The sequence below is a fragment of the Ciona robusta genome, chromosome 4 (genome assembly GCF_009617815.1).
Source record: "Ciona robusta chromosome 4, ASM961781v2".
NCBI lineage: Eukaryota > Metazoa > Chordata > Ascidiacea > Phlebobranchia > Cionidae > Ciona > Ciona robusta.
Window position 1 is genome coordinate 4,312,690 of NC_143238.1, and position 19,226 is coordinate 4,331,915.

General features: G+C 33.1%; 1 protein-coding gene across 1 annotated transcript; it reads left to right on the forward strand.

Annotated features, from left to right (window-relative positions):
* The first annotated feature begins 2 nt into the window (after nt 1-2).
* On the forward strand, nt 3-19,116 carry LOC149736849 (von Willebrand factor A domain-containing protein 8-like). Its single transcript, XM_089876549.1, has 41 exons — nt 3-144; nt 427-504; nt 907-1,043; nt 1,346-1,456; nt 1,760-1,927; nt 2,330-2,494; nt 2,941-3,105; nt 3,480-3,578; nt 3,733-3,849; nt 4,094-4,231; nt 4,580-4,818; nt 5,115-5,228; nt 5,416-5,581; nt 5,838-6,046; nt 6,425-6,531; nt 6,715-6,911; nt 7,261-7,337; nt 7,764-7,975; nt 8,656-8,793; nt 9,078-9,283; nt 9,665-9,816; nt 10,281-10,377; nt 10,773-10,914; nt 11,203-11,399; nt 11,740-11,930; nt 12,165-12,290; nt 12,735-12,835; nt 13,198-13,352; nt 13,753-13,945; nt 14,295-14,376; nt 14,782-14,889; nt 15,266-15,365; nt 15,637-15,819; nt 16,015-16,097; nt 16,383-16,491; nt 16,769-16,894; nt 16,958-17,025; nt 17,202-17,292; nt 17,814-17,984; nt 18,202-18,368; nt 18,551-19,116. Exons 1-41 carry the CDS (start codon nt 36-38, stop codon nt 18,651-18,653), a joined length of 5,697 nt encoding a protein of 1,898 aa, XP_089732675.1. The 5' UTR covers nt 3-35; the 3' UTR covers nt 18,654-19,116.
* The last annotated feature ends 110 nt before the right edge of the window (nt 19,117-19,226 follow it).

Here is a 19,226-nt window from a genome sequence, read left to right on the forward strand (position 1 = left end):
ATGTACATATATAATAATATAATATATATTTATAAATGTTGCGTATATTAATGAAGACGGAGAAATCAGTACGAAGAATAAACCATCTCCGTGCAGTACTAAACAAGGATAATCAACATGTTACGTGTTCAAGACACAAACATGGTAAGCAATAAGAACCCATTTTATATTTTCTCTGTAAATATTGACGGAAGTACCCCATTTGAGGTGGAATGTTACCGCAACGTTTTAAATAGGGTCCTACACTGATTTTTACAATGTAAAATAAAACACTATACTCATTATAGTGTTTTATTTTACATTGTAAAATAAATGTTTTTAAGTGTTTTTAGTACCAGTTTCTGTGTGACTATGCTTTTCAAATGAAGCTTTAAAAGTGTCCAAACACAGATATATTTAATAGTAAATAAACATATTTTCACCCAGATGGATATGTTTCTATTGGTAATGTTAAAGTTCCTGTAAAAACTCCACAAAATCCTGAGCTAGTTCCATATGCATATGGTAAGTTTACATTTGTATGTTTATTATTATTGTTATTAAATCAAGACCAATAATAGGGCAAATAGTCAATTGGTTTATAATTCTAGCATACTGTCACGCAGCATATATGGTGGCTTGTAACTTATATAGTCTGTTTGGTAGAGGTCAGCCATACATCTAATACATTTATAAAAAAGTTTCATAAATAGTAGCATCTAGCATGTCTCTTCTCCTGAAGATACAGTTTCAAGGCTTGATGCTGCTACCTTCAGCTAGAGGTGTATGAAACAGAACACCTGTGTTGGTAGAAATGTCATTGCCCCTCTATCTGGGAATTGGGATAAATAGAAACATTTATCATTTACATATGTCAGCCAAAGTTTAGTAGATGTATTATGGGTATAATACAATAATTCTTTGTAGTTGTGGAAAACAAAGAGCTACCTCAATCTATTCTTCGTCATATGAAATGGATGGCTCAAAAAGATATTCTTGGACAAGATGTGTTTTTAATTGGTCCACCTGGACCTTTACGTCGATTAATTGCAATGCAATATTTGGTGGGTTGTGTTGATGGATGACATAGGTGTAATGTTTTTTTATTTTAAATAAAATCCTAGTTGATATTGTTAAAATGTAGTTATATTCATGGCCCCAAACATAAGGAACCACATTGATTTATGTGGTAAATGAAGTATATTTTGGACATTCTTTTTGTATAGACTTTTAACAAAATTGTAAAACCTGTTTCTATATAGTAAAACACCAAACCAAATGAGAAACGTAACAATAAAGTGGAACACTTGCACTTATTCACCAAAAATGTACATTTACATAAGTTTCTTTTAATAATATTATATAGGAACTTACAAGAAAAGAAGTGGAATACATATCCTTATCAAGAGATACAACTGAAAGTGATTTAAAACAAAGAAGAGAAATGAAACAAGGAACCTCATTTTATATTGACCAGGTTTAAATATATATTTATTGTAGCATTTTTACCTCTAATCCAAATCTGGCCTATCCCAGATCCTTTGCAATGCTCCAATGTAAGACCTGATCGATATATATTGCATTTTAACTGCTAATCATATTATTGGGTAATAAAACTTGCCTCTTCAACAACAAATCTTGGACTATTCTGTTACTTCTGCCAGACATACAGTTAATGATCTTTTATTAAATTTTTGACTGGTAATGTCTAATTTTTTTCTTAAGATTACAACGTAAGTGTTCCCTTAATGTAACTATTAAAGCGTCCTGTTTTTCTCAGTGTGCAGTTCGAGCTGCTGTTGAAGGCCGTGTGTTGATAATTGAGGGAGTAGAGAAAGCTGAAAGGAATGTCCTACCTGCGTTGAACAACCTGCTTGAGAATAGAGAGATGCAATTAGATGATGGGAGGTTTTTAATGCACCACAAACGCTATGATCAACTTCTACAGGTTGTTTAGCTATTAATGTATGCTGACTTTGTCATAAATGGTGCTTGGCAAGACACTTACCGGCAGTTCCCCAACCCAGTGGTCCCTTATGGTTTTTTTTTAAAAAAAACAATACATGTAGTAACTCATAAGCGGGCACAAAGTGTACGACTCAGAACTGCAGCACTATAAGTTTTACTGACTGTTTTTGCCCGGCCACACAAAGATAAAACATTTCTTTATTCATTCTACCCATGGTGTTAAAAAAACACTTTTGTATTGAGAAGCAGGCTTTAGGTGTATGAAGCAGAACAGCTCGTTATATTTCTAGGTTATAACGATTGTCTTTGCCATAATAAAACGTTTATTTGTTCGTTCTATATATGGTGGCAAAATAACCTTACACCACCCTTGCATTAACAGGACCATTCAAAGAAAACTTTGGATGACTGGCAACTAGTTCGTGTCAGTGAAAACTTCAGAGTATTTGCTTTAGGATTACCAGTTCCTAAATATCGAGGCCACCCATTAGACCCTCCATTAAGGTCAAGGTTTCAAGCCAGGGATGTTTATCATATTGGGTTTAGTGTAAGTTTAATTCTGCTTAAATAAATAGTTGTTTATTTTATTTATTTTTTTTTTTTTGTTTTTAAGCTTTTGTAAAAAAAATAATTTGTAAACTTTTATCCAAAATGTTATTTGTTTTTTGGTTTTATCCATTTTAACAAAGATAAAATAAATTTCATTCATTCATTTAAGTTTCGCATCAGGTTTGGTCTGTTATAATTTTTACATTCATATATAATTTTGATTTTCTGCACGCTTTGACTTTTTTGTCTTATATTTCAAATTGTTTGGCAAGAATATAATTGTAAATTCTCTGAATAATATTCTCTCTGTGTAGGAAAGGTTATAAGACTTGTCTTAACTTTTAACCAATAACATAATTTTTATCTAACTTAATAAAAAATAGATTTATTCCATATTTAAATATATTTTGTGCTCCAAAATGATTGACAACCTTTTACCCCAAGGACCAACTAGAAGAGCTTTACAAAACTGCTCCATCAGTAAATGAAACTCTTCTTGCCGAAACTCTGTCCTGTGCTTCTGCATTGGTGACACAGGACTCTGCTAACTTAGGTCTACCTCATTTTCCACTTGATAATCTCATTAAAGCTGCAAAGATAATGGAAAAGGTGGGAGTTGCTTTTAATCAATAGTAAATGCTATTGCTCAGTATGTGTTGTGAGGTATATGTCATGTTTACACCTTACTAGGAGAAATATAGTGCGTTTTAAATTAAATTTTATAGTATCGTACATAGTACAGACTCTTCTCATACCTTTAAACGTTGTGTAATAGCATCTGGAATATACAAATTCAGTGAGTAAAACGCTTCATGCTAAAGCAGTTTAGCAAAATTGCTATAGCCATAAAAACAAGAAAAAAAACAGTGATAAGATCCTTTTTTTCTATTAGTGTAAAGTGCCCAGAAAAGCCAGGCATAGGTTTGATTTTTTTTATTTTAAATTAAAATTTGTTATTTCCTGTAACTTTTGTTCTGTTACAGTTACCAAAATATCCAATACAAAACCTTCTATCTCGCTTGTATCCTTACAAACTTGTATTAAACAAAGATGGCACTCAAGCTGTAGAAGATATTTATAAGGTACTAACTACATAAACAAGTATCTATAAAATATGTTAGGAAAATTGAAAATAAAGAATATTATCTTTTATAATTTGTCAGTGAAAATACATTACTAGAGACTGTGTTATAAAAGGTTAAAACTTATACATCAGTTTTTTTTTCTTTTTTACAGAAATTTGATATTTCTTCAAATTCAAGTGTAGACTCACTTGTGTTAAAAGATATTCACCACAAGAATAATCAAGCGGCTGTAACTCTTGCTTCAAATCAACAAACTCATTCATTTAAGGTGAAATATCTACTTGCAGGCGGTTTTATTTTAGAATTTTTTAATGTATGGCTGACAATTTTGACAACGTATTAGTGAACACTGGGCTGGAGCAATCTCCTTAAAGTGTCTTTCTCTAGGACGCATACAGTCATACACCTATCAATGTTATCAATGTCATTGCTTAGGTTTGAACCTAGTATCATTTGGTTATGATACAAGCACCTAACCACTGCAAAAACCAATATATTATATTATATCCCAGGTATCGTGTGGTGATCACATACATGGACCACGATCTTCAGTTAAAGATGAATTTGTTGCAACACCATATCACCAACGCTTACTTGCTGACTTAATGCTTAGTCATACTGCCATGGATGTTTGTATAGTGGGTGGGAAGGTAAGACTGCGCCTAAAATTTGCAATATATATTTTTAGGTGGAACATTAATTGTATCTAATTTACCCTTGTGCGGCAGGGCATCGACAGTTGTTATAACTTGATGTTTTATCACATACACTTTATGCCGGTTACGACGTATTATATAACTTGTAACCTTATATATATATAGTGCACGATTTGACAATTTAGAGAGTCCAGCAGGACCACCAGATTGAAGCAATTACTGTTGAGTGTTTTTCCCAATAATACATATGTCCACAATAGTAGAAACGTTAAGTACATGCAGGTGCACAAATTTGTCACATAGTTTGGAACTTTTTTACCAAAGTTTTTTGTTTTAACCCAGGGTTGTGGGAAATCTAGCGTCATACGCGAGTTCTCCCGGCTTTTAAATTACCGGACAGAACCCGTGCTTATGTACCAAGACATGACAGCTCGGGACTTATTACAACAACGATATACACTGCCTAATGGTGACACTGTATGGAAGTTATCACCACTAATAGAAGCAGCAATGGAAGGAGGGATGGCTGTACTGGATGGACTGAACCGAGTCAACCCAGGAACTTTATCAATTTTACAAAGGTGGTGTTGGAATTATATTTTTAAAATACAATTTTTCAAAAGGTGGTATTTTGGTATGACAGGTGGCCTTGTTATAATTATACACTAAATGTGTGTTAAGCTAGCTCCGGTGAGCTGCAACTCAGTTTACATAAGTTTTAACATGATGTAATGTAAAAACCTTTCTTCAAAATGATGGTGTTTCTATATTGAACAAAAAGAATATTAAAGAACTCATGCTATACCATGGCTGTTTTAATTAATCTTATTGTAGTTCCTGTATTTGAAAAGATAATTAAATACATGTTATATGACAGATTGGTTCATGATAGAGAAGTAACTCTTCATGATGGCACTCGGTTGATAAGACACGACAAGTTTGATGGAATGAAAGAAAAATTGAATCTTACTGATCAAGAATTGAATGAAAAGTAACATTTTTATAGATTTTATTATAAATATACAATTAATTCTTTTTATTATGAATGTTTTGTTAAAACTTTTAAACTGGTAGAAAGTAACATAGATTTGTAAATCAATTACGTGAAAAGTTGTGTCTTATTTTTATAAATAGGCTATGAATATAATGCCGACAAATGTTAAATATTGAAATTTTAGGTCAGTTTATCGTATTCACCCATCGTTCCGCATGGTCGGTGTAGCGGAACCCCCCACTCAGGGGTCATCCCAACAATGGTTGAACCCCGAACTACTCACCCTCTTCTTGTACCATCACATGGAACCTCTAAATATCAATAATGAGATGGAAATTATTCAGAAACTTGTGAGTTTAAAATGGTATTTTTATGTTTTAGCAAGCATGAGGTGCATGAATGTATCATGTGTGATGTGTGTCTAGGGTATAGGAAGACACCTATGTTATAACTCGACAGTGAGCATGAGGCGTTTAATGCACCATGTGTGTCTAGTATATAAGAAGACACCTATGTTATAGAATAAGATTAACATTCTATAACCTTCATTCAGTGTTAACAATAAAGTAATCACTAGTTTAATTAATAACAAATATGTTTGAACAGGTACCTGATGTAAGTCTTACTGAAATCAAAGGTTTGCTCAAGTTATGTCAGAAACTCAGATCTGCCAAAGATGCCAACTCAGTGTCGCTAGCTGCTTCTCTATCCACTCGACAGTTAGTACGAATCAGCAAAACGCTGGCAGCTAGTCAGCATAATGTAAACCGGTCCGAACTAGTTTCAGATGCGGTTCATAAAGCTTGCTTGTCCAGGTTTGTAAGTTTTAAATACTTTAAATACAATAGTGCATAAGAGTCTAATGCATGTAATACAACTATTGTGACTTTCTGTCTATTTATTCAAGAGTTAAACAAATATAACTTACATAAGCAAATAAAACATAAAAGCATGACTTGTAGTCTTAGTCTCAACCTTGTAATGCCAGAATACATATAGTATGGGTGTTGTGATTTTGTGTCTCTTTATTCAAGAGTTAAACAAGTAAAACTTAAATACGAAATAAAACAAAAAAATTACAAATTTTAATCTTAGCAACTACATATAAATTGTATCACAAAAAATATAATAATGCTTGAATCACTGTTATTAGCTTTTTACAGCTCTGATTATTAAACTTTTCTCTTTTTTAGGTTTCTTCCACAATTAGCACGTTCTGCGTTGTGTGGGGCTTTAGAAAAAAGTGGATTACCCCCCGACCCTTTCCCTGTTCAGGATCTTACTATGAATGATATTTCTTGTAAGTTTTTCAAATTAAATGCTATTCTATTATATATGCATGAGTCCTGCAGATTGACACATGTGACCTGAGATTTAAAGACATGACCGATTACCCTAAATAAAATACTTAAAAAAACATTTCTTATCTAACACTTTTTAACAATTTTTATAAGATTTTCTTTCCCTAAAAAAATTTTTTTAGGTGAAATAAAAGAAGGAATTCTTAAAATTGGCGACGTATCTGCCCCTGTATACACAGGAGATAATGTTGAAGCTGAATCTTCTGTTGCAAAGGTTCCTGATGTCCTCTTCTATGATAATGCTCAGCATCTATCAGTGATGAGAGACATGCTGCAGGATTATAACCTGGGTGAACATATCTTGTTGGTGGGAAACCAGGTATGCGGTTTATCCTTGTGTGGTAGAATAACATAGATATAATATAAGAGTTTTCTTGCACAGTTTACATGGTAGCTATATTGCCATGCTTTTTAGTATTACCTAATGTGAAAACTTAATGGCATGCTTCTTTAGTTAACTTGAAATATAAAAATTTGTGAGTTTTTGTTATACTGTAAGTACTTAATATACAAAACGATTTTTTTTGCTAGCTGTAAAAAAATGCATAAACATAGCCTATAGGTAATCCCAATTTGTTAACGACAAGTCAAACCAGTGATTTATATGTATACTTAGTATTTATTAAACGTGTCCCCTTCACAGTTACAGTTATTGTTGTATTATCCAGGGAGTTGGTAAGAATAAGATCGTGGATCGATTTTTGCATCTTCTTAATAAACCAAGAGAATACCTTCAACTGCATAGGTAAGTTTCAGGTGATTTTGACTATGAAGTGTCATTGTAAGATAAATTAACAGCCTTTTATTATAATGTTTTTAGGCATTTTTGTCCTTTTATCAATTGTATTGTTTAAGTTGGATAAACTTAATTCAACTAAAAATGTTTAAATCCAAGCAAATGTTGTAATGTGCAACTGTATAGGTGTAACACTTACTACTTTAAAACAATGTATTACCCTAAGCATGCATTTTGGGTCTGAATCTTTATAAATCACCAACAAAGTTACATATGTGGTTACTCGTAAACACAAGGTTTATAAAACAAAACATCCGTGTTATAACACCTTTCCTTTTTTGCTCACGCAAAGACAAAGCAAGTTAAATATATATATTTATACATGTGGTTGCTGGTAAGAAAAACTCAAATACTATTTATATTCAATTAACAAAGGGATACCACAGTTCAAAGCTTAACTGTGCAACCCACAGTTCGTGATGGTATCATTGTATATGAGGATTCTGCACTTGTTAGAGCTGCAAGGTTAGGTCATGCTCTTGTGGTTGATGAAGCAGACAAAGCTCCCACCCATGTTACTTGTATATTGAAAGCTCTACTTGAATCTGGAAGAGCCACGCTTGCAGATGGGAGAAAGATTGTAACAGGTTGGTGTTTTGTTACATTGTGACACAAATATTTTGTCTAAATTATGCATAGCATTGACTGTTGTTAATTACTTGTGGCTGTTTTGTCACATCACTACAGTGTAATAGGCCAACTGTGGCCTAAATGTATAAGCTTCCATGACAAGCCACTTTCACCTTTGCAACAAAGCAAGGCTAGAAGTTTATGTGGATTAAACCTAAGATTCTGTGCTAAGAATGTCACCTAGTTATACATGAATATATAATTAACTTTACTTTGCCCCATTAGTCATGGACCCATGGTGATGCAGGTAATAATACTAAAATAGTATATAAACAAAAAATACATGGGTTACTATAAAATAGTGATCATTATAACACACTTAAAAACAGGCTAGAAAGTTATGTTGGTTAAAACTAAGATTCTTTGTCAATTTGACATATGTGCCAAGAAATGTCACCAAGTTATACATTAATATATAAACAACCTCACACACGGTAATAAAGGTAAAAATAGTATATAAAATGAAAAAAAACATGTGTAACTATACTATGAAATGGTGGTCATTAAAACACACTTAAAAACAAACCTACAAAATTGACTGTTAATATAGATTAAAATCACATACCAGTGACACAAAAACAATTCACTTTTTAAACTGATACCCAAAATCCCATCCTCATCCTTATAATCCCACCAGATCCTTCAGAGTTAGATCATCTTTCATCCTCCACCTCCAACAAAGAAGTGATCCTCCTTCATCCAGACTTCCGGATGTTCGTTCTCGCTAATCGACCGGGATTCCCCTTTCTAGGGAATGATTTCTTTGGAGCGGTTGGTAAGGAAGGAATATTTGTTTGGCTTTGTAGGCCTGTGTTTAATAACTTTTTAAACAGTGCTTTCTGATCTTTTTTAATAGTGTTTCCTTATTTTTTTAAAAAGTGGTGTCTAATTATTTCGATTAACATTTTTAACTTTTTAAGGATCATACAACGAGTTATAATTAGCAAAAATGATGTAAAACCATAAAACCTTATTCATCTATTCATTTTGATTTTGTCAAATTGTATACAGTAAACATACAATCAAATTCTTTTATTTATAAGTGACTTTGCATCACAGGTGATGTGTTTAGTTGCCATGCTGTAGATAACCCCAGTGTGAGCTCAGAATTAGATATGCTGCGGCAATATGGGGAAAATGTGCCAGAAGCTTCTCTGAAGAAATTGGTTGCTGCTTTTGGTGAGCTGAGAGACTTGGCCGATCGTGGATTGATATCGTATCCTTATTCAACAAGGGAAGTGGTCAATATTGTTAAGCATTTGGAGGTAGGAGTTATAATAATAACTTTTATTTGTGTTTTTTTTCGATTTCGATAGCGAAGATTGGAAAATTGTTAAAACGAAAAGGATGGAGTGAAAAAAAATATAGGTGTCAATTTGAATTTTTAGTAACATATTGGGTTCTGGCTTACGTTGTTAAAATACAGTTGCGTCTAGCTATTGGAAAAAAGAAACTGTGTTAATTAATATTAGGCTAAAAGCTCATTTAGGCCTAAAACTGGGATGCTTAAAAAAATGATATTACCCCTGTTTTAAAAGTTGTCCTAATGTCATAACTTTTGACCTGATTTTTACCGTTTATAGAACTTTGTAGATAATTTTTTCTGTCAGTATTCCACAGTAGTTTTAACATTTGCTCTTTTTCAGAAATTTCCAAAAGAAGGTTTAGCAAATGTTGTACGAAACGTGTTTGATTTTGATGCATACAGTAAAGAGACAAAGGAACAACTAGCATCGGTCATGCATAAACATGGGATTCCTGTCGGTGCTAAGCCACACGATGTCAGACTTGCGAAGCCGTAAGAGCATAGACACAATATATGACGTTTTGTAATTATTTTTACCAAATTGAAAACTTTTTTCCCCAATTTTTGGTCTTTGTTTTTTTGAATTTTTTTTGGTCATAAAATCTTTATTCATATTGTGTTTTAATTACTGAAAACAACTTTTACAAACCTGTATTTTTTAGTAAATTTAGCTAATTAGTCAGTGCATAAGGTCTTGACGATTAAACTGCATTGGCCATTGAGACGTTGTATAACATCCAAAAAAACTACAGATTCGGTTACTTTCTGTTGTTTTACAACTATATTTTCAGACACCCTTCAAAAACACTTTTGAGAAACCATTTTTTTTCAGTACTTTAAACCATGACCACTTGTATGTGAAACTATGCAAACTATCTTTGTGTCAAATTGTCTCACTTTTGTTCAAGTTGAATCTGAAATAAAATTTTACTCACACAAATCTTGTTTTTTTGTAGTTTGCCGCTGTCAGTTCCAAAACTAAGTGGTTATTGGAATCTCTTACATCAATCTTCCTCACAATGTGAAGTAGAATCATTTGAAATGTCAGTTAAGGTAATTGAATTGTAAAGCCAAATATAGCTTGTTTTATCAAAATGTATCAATACACCATTGGGTATCGCATGTGGTAAGGTTTTTGAATCTAATTCTAATATTTATGCTTTGTATGTATGTAGTTTGACAATCATGTTAGTTAGCATAAGGTATAGAAATGGACAAATGTGGGAAAATGTATGAAAGGCCCTTGTTTTTCCTGATAGTTATGACGGAGAGATCATATACCAAGTGTTTCTTTGCTAAAATGTTTTTTACAAAGAACAACAGTGGTACAAAATTACAAAATGTTTATATTACATGCATGTTTTTATATGATTGTTTCACATAAACAAAAAAACAAATCTGGGAAACTCAAATCAAAATTATTAAATTTAATAAACTTTCCAACATAGGGTCCAGTACACTTGACTGTTCAAAACTACGACATAGACCGTACTGAGGACAGAGGTTTGGACTTCAGTGAACAATTTGCTCACTGGCAACTTCCACAGTTCTTTAGGACAAACATCATAACTGATATTGCTATCAGTAAAAGTAAGTGATGTTTCTTAGAATAATATTATATGAAAAAATATTAAGTAATTTTTATAAAACTGTTGTTGCTGCAACACAGTGTATATCTAAAACAACTGTTTTTAACAAATGTATTTCCAGTTTCTTAGCACTCTCACTTGTTAAACTATTGTCATTTAACATGCTATTTTTTTCTATACAATATTGGTGAGAATGAGGTCCCATAGGAAGGTAGGTTAGGAGACATGAAATTTATGCCCAAGTTAGCTCATATGCCTCAGTAAATGTTATTTTGTTGTATATTTCCAGGTGGACCAGTGGACACAGTAAACATTTTTGCTGTGAATGGATCTGCTCTGTATGTGAACCAGCGTGGCAGTTCTGTAGTAAAATATATTGACATGTATGATGTCTTTCCTAATGTTGGATCCATGTCCCACGCTAATGTAAAGATTGCACCACTTGGTCCATCATTGCAGGGACAACTGTTGCTGTTTGAACAAAAGGTTGGTGGAATATTATTGTAACTTATTTGTCCTCGCCTGCTGGAAAGATATAAGATATTGTAATATGGGTGTTCTATTGTGCCTTATCTGTATTTTTATACACCTTATTCTTGCTTAAGAGTTATTATGTATATATTGTTGGATTGTATAAAAAACTGAACTAACATTGCTCTAACCTAGTGGTCACTAATGGACTGTGCCACCCTGGTTTACGGGGTAATGGGTCAACTCTTGCCAAAATCTCAGATCCCAAGCTTTAAACGCACAACAGTTATGGTCTTATTGAATATACTGTACCTTTACCCAAGTAGGACAGAATATAAACAATTTATTTTTTCAGAGCAAATTTCTCCTGATGATTGACACAAACTCCGGAGCTACTCGGAGATTGTTCATCCCTGGTATGGAGGGAACAAGTGATCCTCATCTTTCGATGAGAAGATCAAGCTCCACACCTTCTACTTCTCCATACAAGATGTGTAGCGAATTTAGCGAGGAGTTTTGCACTGTCGTATTTTTCGAAGAAAATGGGTGAGTCAGCAGATTTTAAGATTTTATAAATATAATTGCATCTTACGCAAGTGTATTTAAGTTTATCTGCAACCCTTATATAGTACTGTGGGGTAAGATAGGACACATTATAACTTCAGAACCAAATTATGATATAATATATTTAAGTATATAGAATTCAATAAGAATTTATCCCTGACTTAAAAAAAATCATTTGATATAATAAATATTAATTTATTTTAAAACATATTTTAGCCATCAGATATTTCATCTGAACGCATTAGACGGGCAGGTGCATGGGGTGAAGGTGGATTTTAAAATACAAGATCTTCAACTTGTAGCACATGATAAATGGTTGATAACAGAAGCAGATACAAATATGTAAGTTACAAATAATATTGAGTGTAATTTATAATGTGTTGTGTACAAACTGTTCCTGCAGTAATAGGGGTGGTTTTATTTTTACTATAGGTACTATAGGTGACTTAATAGGTCTAGAAAACCTCTAATGGTTGATTACAGAAGCAGGTACTAACATGTTGGTAACAAACATTATAAAGTGTCATAAATAATGTGCCTTACTGTTCTATAGAAACTGTCCATGGGATAATGGGTAGGATCTGGTCTGTTTCTTAGGTCTCCTGGCATATTTGAGAACCACATCTTTTTACAATAAGAACTGTTTCAAAAAGAACAATTTAAGAAAATAAGTTATACAGTTATAGTTCTAGCAAAAACTGTTTTAGTGTAGTTAAAATATAATTTGTTTATGCAAAATATGTATCTCATATAAAACCACAACAAACTAAGAACTATATTTCACAGCAAATACATGCTATCAACCAAATCTGTTGAAGACAACATTCCTAATAAACTTACCCAGATAAATGAGGAAGGAGTGAATATGGGCTTTGGATCTTACTCAGGTCGGTTGTAGTTGTTATGCTATAAATACAATGGTTAGATTACATACATTGTACCATGTGTAATGAATGTGTGACCTGCTTTATTCTCGAGTGGCAGGAAAATTATATACAATATGTATAATACATATGTTTTGTTTCATACAGCTCACTCATATTAACTGTGTAACATGTGTAATGAATTTGTGACCTGCTTTATCCTCGCGTGACAGGAAAATTACATACAATATATATAATGCGTATGTTCCGCTTTCATGCACCTTATGCATGCTTGCGAGTTACCTTGATGTAACTTTGTAGGTGATTAACATTTTTGTATGACTGACATTCTGCTTACTTAACATAACCTATTCATTTCCTTACAGACAGCACACCTTCAAGTTTAATAACAGCATCCACTGCTTCATTATCATCCACACAGCTCACCACTTCATTGAAGCAGGCTGTGGATTCACCCAATCGTGTGTTGGTTGATAAGAATTGTTATGCAAAGTGTGTTGTCGGCTTTCCTGATCTCACTGTGAGTTTATGCCCTTACCAAGAAAGATTAGAAATATATAATAGGGTTAGGGTTAAGTTATTGTTCTTGCTGTATACTGTAAAAACAAAATAGCCATTGAGTTACTGTATGTATACATACTGTATGTATACATCTACATGATTTATCAAACACATCATGCTCACCGTTAAGATATAACATAGGCCTCTTCTAATGCACGTGACACACATGGTGGATTCATACACCTCATGCTCACTGTCGAGTTGAAACATTAGTGTCTTCTTATACACTAGGCACACATTATATTTTCATACACTTTATGCTTACTGTCAAGTTATAACACACATGTCTAGAGTATTTATACCTAATAACCATTTCAACTACCTCAATCCCCAAAGACACTTTTTTTACAATTCCCCAGGCAGCGAATGAAATTTACACATTCCCTCGTACCAATGATACAGATGAGTCTCTGCTTGACAAAGGACGAACAATATACCGTGGGATGACGAAATTTGTTCCTCCTAAACCTCCATGTCAAATATTATCAGATTCCAACCAAGTTGTGAAAATTGTTCCGCTTAAATCGGTTCCTGATACTGCATTTAATGAGGGTGGGTTGTTTTGCTTTAATATATTTTTTCAAGTTAATCTTGTCTTCAGCAGTTTAAAACTTTGTAAGTTATATCTTGTGCATTTGGTTAAATATTTGAGGTAAATGTACATTTAAAAAAGATTTTTTTTTTAAAAGCAACTAAACATGCTATTTAGGTGAAATATATATGCATATCTTATATCATATAATTTTCTGGACTTAAATTTTGTCTGTTACGTATTTCATAGTACTGGTTCTGTACAGTTAAAACACTGGTGATTTACCCACAAGCAACACAATATTGGGGTTACACATATAAATTAATTCACATTTAATGCATTAAAATACTGTGTATTTTAAACTCTCAGGTGTTAAACCAAGTTTAACCACACACTGTATGGAAGTTGCAGACCTTGGTCAGCATATGCTGCGTTATGTACCTCTACCTCAGTGAGTTAATAATATATATTGTTTGTTACAAACTTATTTTTTAGAAACTTCTCATATACAATAATAGTTAATTGTGTTCATTGTATATTATTGTAGAAATACACCTGCCTACAGCTAAGAGCATAGGAATAGGATGCTTTGTTTGTGTGTGTCAAGACACTTCACAGCAATTGTGCAACCTAGTGGTCATTTATGGGTTGTCTGAATTTTCGGCCATACATTATTTTACACCACCACTCATATTCACTAATAGTTGTGTTTGTCGGTTGGCCTATTATTATATCATTCATTAGTTTAAGTAAAACTCCAAGATGGATTTGAAAGTCAAGAATGATTTTTATTTAAACTAGAAGCATTTTACCATTTGTTTTTGTTTTTTTAATGTATCTCATTTTTTATGCACAGAGCTGTATCTGAATCTCCATATGTATCATGGCAGAGTAGCATCTCAGAAAGTGGATATAACACAGCAGTTGGGAAGAATGATGTGCTTTACACTGTGGATGCCGGAGGGTAAGTTATATTCGTGTCTTCCTATACATCCAGCTGTATTGGAGAAATGCTAAAGCTAATTTTCCCGTTTCTGGGCCGAGAACTGACAGTCATTATAACGCGTGTGTTCTGTGTCATACACCTCGTGCCAACAAAAGTTATCATGTTATATAAAACATAGGTGTCTTACTGTCTGCTAATGCAGTTTATACACGTATTCATGCATACCATGTTTACTGCCGAGTGAAATCATGAGCATCTTGTGACACATGGGTATTCATACACTTCATGCTAAATATTTAGTTATGACATTCTTAGATACCAGGAACACTATACAAGAAATAATGCTCAAAGCGAAGTAGTAAAATCTATCAAAAAAGCTTTACTTAAATTCCAGCTGTGTTCGTGAATGGGAAACTGGGTTGATGAATTTGAAACGATCCTTAGATGAATGGAGAGCCATGATTGGTACGGATGGTGGTGATGATAGATTACAGGTAGGTTAATATTGTCCAATTTCCGTAGCCCTCTCTAAAATTGCTTATATAGAGTAGAGCTAACCAACCTAGAACAGTATCCCTGTTAAAAAACACCTGGTATAAAATAAGAGTGTTTAACCTTTATTGATGTAAATTATAGTGGAACCTTTTTTTAACACTTTATTTGTGTAAATTATGGTATAATATGCTGAGATACATATTAACTCAGTTAAAAGCATGATGCTTAAAAAATGACTAGTCTAATATTCCTATAATAAATCTGTTATAGATCACCACAGAAAGAGAGAGTGGTGAAGACGTAACAGCCCCGAAACACGGGAAGATAGACCCTGATAATGCTCCTCATGTTGGGGGTAATACATGGGCTGGGGGAACAGGGGGAAGGGACACTGCAGGATTAGGGGGTAAAGGGGGTCCTTATAGACTGGATATGGGGCATGATGTTACTCAGGTGAGTGGGTTATAGTTTTCCAGGAGTGAATTGTAATCATGTATATAATATGCAGAGGAGTATTTGCCCTATTGCTTTATACAGAAACAAAGTGTTTTTTAAAATGGTATTTTTTATGTAAATGAAACTATTAGGATGTATTTTATTTCTCAAAACACATAAATTCAACTGATATATATTATTTTTCACTTCCAGGTCCCTGATTGGGAAAAGGAAGCTGTGCCTGAACATGTGAAAAAGGCAGCAAGAGATGTTGCAAAGAAAGCTTTTAAAGAAAGGTTTGTTTATTCATTAAATATCTATTTATTAACAAGAGTACATATTTTTTTCAATTAAAACACATCTATGTTAAAAGGGTTTTTTCTTTTCTTTATTTTTTAAACACTATTTCAAGTTACCAGTTTATGAACGTTGCACGCATCTTGACAGAGTTGCTCATTCTATTCTTCATGACTTGGGTCCTATGGAAATTTGACCTAGGACTGAGAACAGGGTTGGCGTATTGCTCCAACATTTGCATGTAAAATATTTCAATTTGTTTATTAATGTAATATTTATTTTAGACTTCGTGAGATTCGCATGAGTGAGTTTGATGCCGACATGTACGAGAAGTTTAGCAGTCATGTTCGTAAACAAGTCAAGTCTTTGAGAATCATACTTGACAGTTTACAGGTTGGTAGGAATAAATCATGTAAATAATACATTGATTAAACTTGTATATTGTAAGTGGGCATAAAATGCAAGAATTGTTCGCGTCTGGTGTATAAGGTGATATCCATGTTATAACTCGAAAGTAAGCATAAGGTGTATGAATACACCATGTGTGTTTAGTGCATAAGAAACACCTTTTAAATGACTTCCATTGTATAACTCAAAAATAGGTACATGTTTTTAAAAATGCCAGTTGACATTGTATGGATTCCAATCTAAAATACTTATTTCATTGAAGGCGAAAGGTAAAGAGCGACAATGGTTGAAACATCAGACAACTGGTGAGCTGGATGATATGAAACTTATTGAAGGATTGACTGGTGAGAAAAATATTTACAAACGAAGAGCTGAGCAAGAACCAGAGGTATGGAGTTTTGTGTTGGCGGTTTAGAAACTGGTTGGGTTTAAATTTAAATTCTTTTTACAGCCTGGAACGCCACAACAAAAACCGAAAAGAATTCGAGTGGTAATGGATGTTAGTGGAAGCATGTATAGGTAATGTTATTTGTAGGACATTTATACGAGTATATAACTAGCAGCGCTTTATGATCATGCTCTCATTCACATCATCATGCCTTTTTCAAACAGTTTCAAACAGTTAAAGACTTCTAAGTAATGAAGTATGATTCAATCTTGTAATACTTCCAATAGTAAAAATGATTTTGTTTTAGGTTCAATGGGCTTGACAATAGATTAGAACGAAGTGTTGAAGCTGCTTGTTTAGTAATGGAGTCGTTTGAAGGATATAAGGACAAATTTAAGGTAACTACTCATGCAAACTGTAGCTTATATTCTTTTAAAAATTATCCATTAAAAATACTGATTTATAATTTATCATATTTTTCATTTTGAAGTTACACTACTTTGGCACAAAGTTTTCGGGCTGTTAAGTATTTGAAATTTTATATTTGAATGTAAAGTTCAGTATTATGTATGTATGTAACTTACTTTATCCTTGTGTGGCTGGAAAACGACAGTCGTTATAACACGGGTTTAACACCTCGTGCCAGCTTACGAGTTACCATGTATGTTACTTTGTGGGTGTTTATTTTTTGGGGGGATTTTTTTTTATGTATGGCTGATAATTTGGACAACCCATTAGTGATCACTGGGTTGGAGCAATTGTCGTTAAGTGTCTTGCCCAAGGACACATACGCCCACAATGGTAGCAGCGACGAGTCTTGAACCCCCTACCTATGGGTTACAGGCAGGCGTGCTAACCACTATGCCACAGCGCCGGAGTATTAAGATATTTTAATAATACTCCAAAATATTCCTTACAGTATGAATTATGGGGACATTCTGGTGACGGTTTTGAAATCCCACTTGTAACATATGAGAAACCCCCTGCTAATAATAAGGAGAGGCTTGATGTAATGAAAACAATGCACGCACATGCACAGTTCTGTATGAGTGGTGATTATACGCTTGAAGCCACTGAATATGCAATTAAGGTAAAGCTTTTGTGAGTCTTTTTTCAATACTAACTTTCAATTTTTAAAATTGTAAAAAATAACAGTATAAAATATGTACCAAATTGAATTGTAATTACAAAAGCAAAACACAGGAAGTAATAGTAAAAACAACAGTCATTATATCATGCTTATGGGTAAAACAGAACTATAAAACTTATTTAATAATAAGCATGATTGTTGAGTTTATCTTTTACAGAATATCAAAGAACAAGAAGCTGACGAACACTTTGTTATTGTTCTAAGTGATGCAAATCTAGAAAGATATGGAATTCGACCATCACAGTTTGCTGAAGCTTTGACTTCTGATGACGAAGTTAATGCTTTTGTAATTTTTATTGGCTCATTAGGTGATCAGGCAGAAAGGTAAGTTTGCAAAACATAGAAACACATTACCACAATGTTAAGGGCCTCTGCGTTTATTTTATATTCGTGATGTCATACGCTGTTTAAATTTATTTCTACAATAACAAGGATCATATTAAATAAAAACACAGGAAAACTACCAGAGTAATGAAGCCTCTTTCAGTTTGTTATTTTGTTAACAGGTTAAAGAGACAACTACCTCTTGGGAGATCATTTGTTTGCATGGACACAAAGAATATTCCACAAATTCTGCAGCAAATTTTTACGTCTACTTTATTAAAATAGTTAAATTTTATGTATGTTATCAAGTTTAAATTAGTACAAACTTGTTTTGATTTGATTGAAGAACTCATTCGTCGATAATTAAGATTTGAATCGAAAATAACAACGAAATATTCATTTTAAGATACAAAATGCTAAATCAATTATTTTTTTGCATTTGAATCGAGTTAATAATTGGGAATTTTCAAGTTTCTATTCTCTATTATTTTGCTGTTGACTTATTAATTATGTGGTGATGTAAATCCCCTGTTCCCAGTGTTTCTTACTAACTAATTTGGTATAAAAACTTTCATTGTAGAGGTATTCTGTTAAAAAATCTTTGACCAGTTTTTATCGTGGGGTATTTTTATCACTACCTTTACCGTGTGTAAATTCCTGTATGAGCGACTATAATTTAACACCAAGCACATAAAAATTATTTTTGTGTGGGATTTGTTCGACACAAGAACAAAATGACACCCCGAAGTTGGAAAAATAATTAAACCTACGACCTCTGCTGGTAAAAATAATAATGAAGGTGAGCGTTTCCAGGCACGCTCGTTCGTGATTTATTTTCCAAAATAAAAATAAGTCCGA

Bases quoted from the DNA above. Each gene is read 5' to 3' on its own strand.
- LOC149736849 (XM_089876549.1), top strand. From the start codon at position 36: ATGTTGCGTATATTAATGAAGACGGAGAAATCAGTACGAAGAATAAAC. The intron at 6,532-6,714 runs GTAAGTTTTTCA...AAATTTTTTTAG, and splicing joins TACTATGAATGATATTTCTT to GTGAAATAAAAGAAGGAATT. The intron at 10,378-10,772 runs GTAATTGAATTG...TTTCCAACATAG, and splicing joins CATTTGAAATGTCAGTTAAG to GGTCCAGTACACTTGACTGT.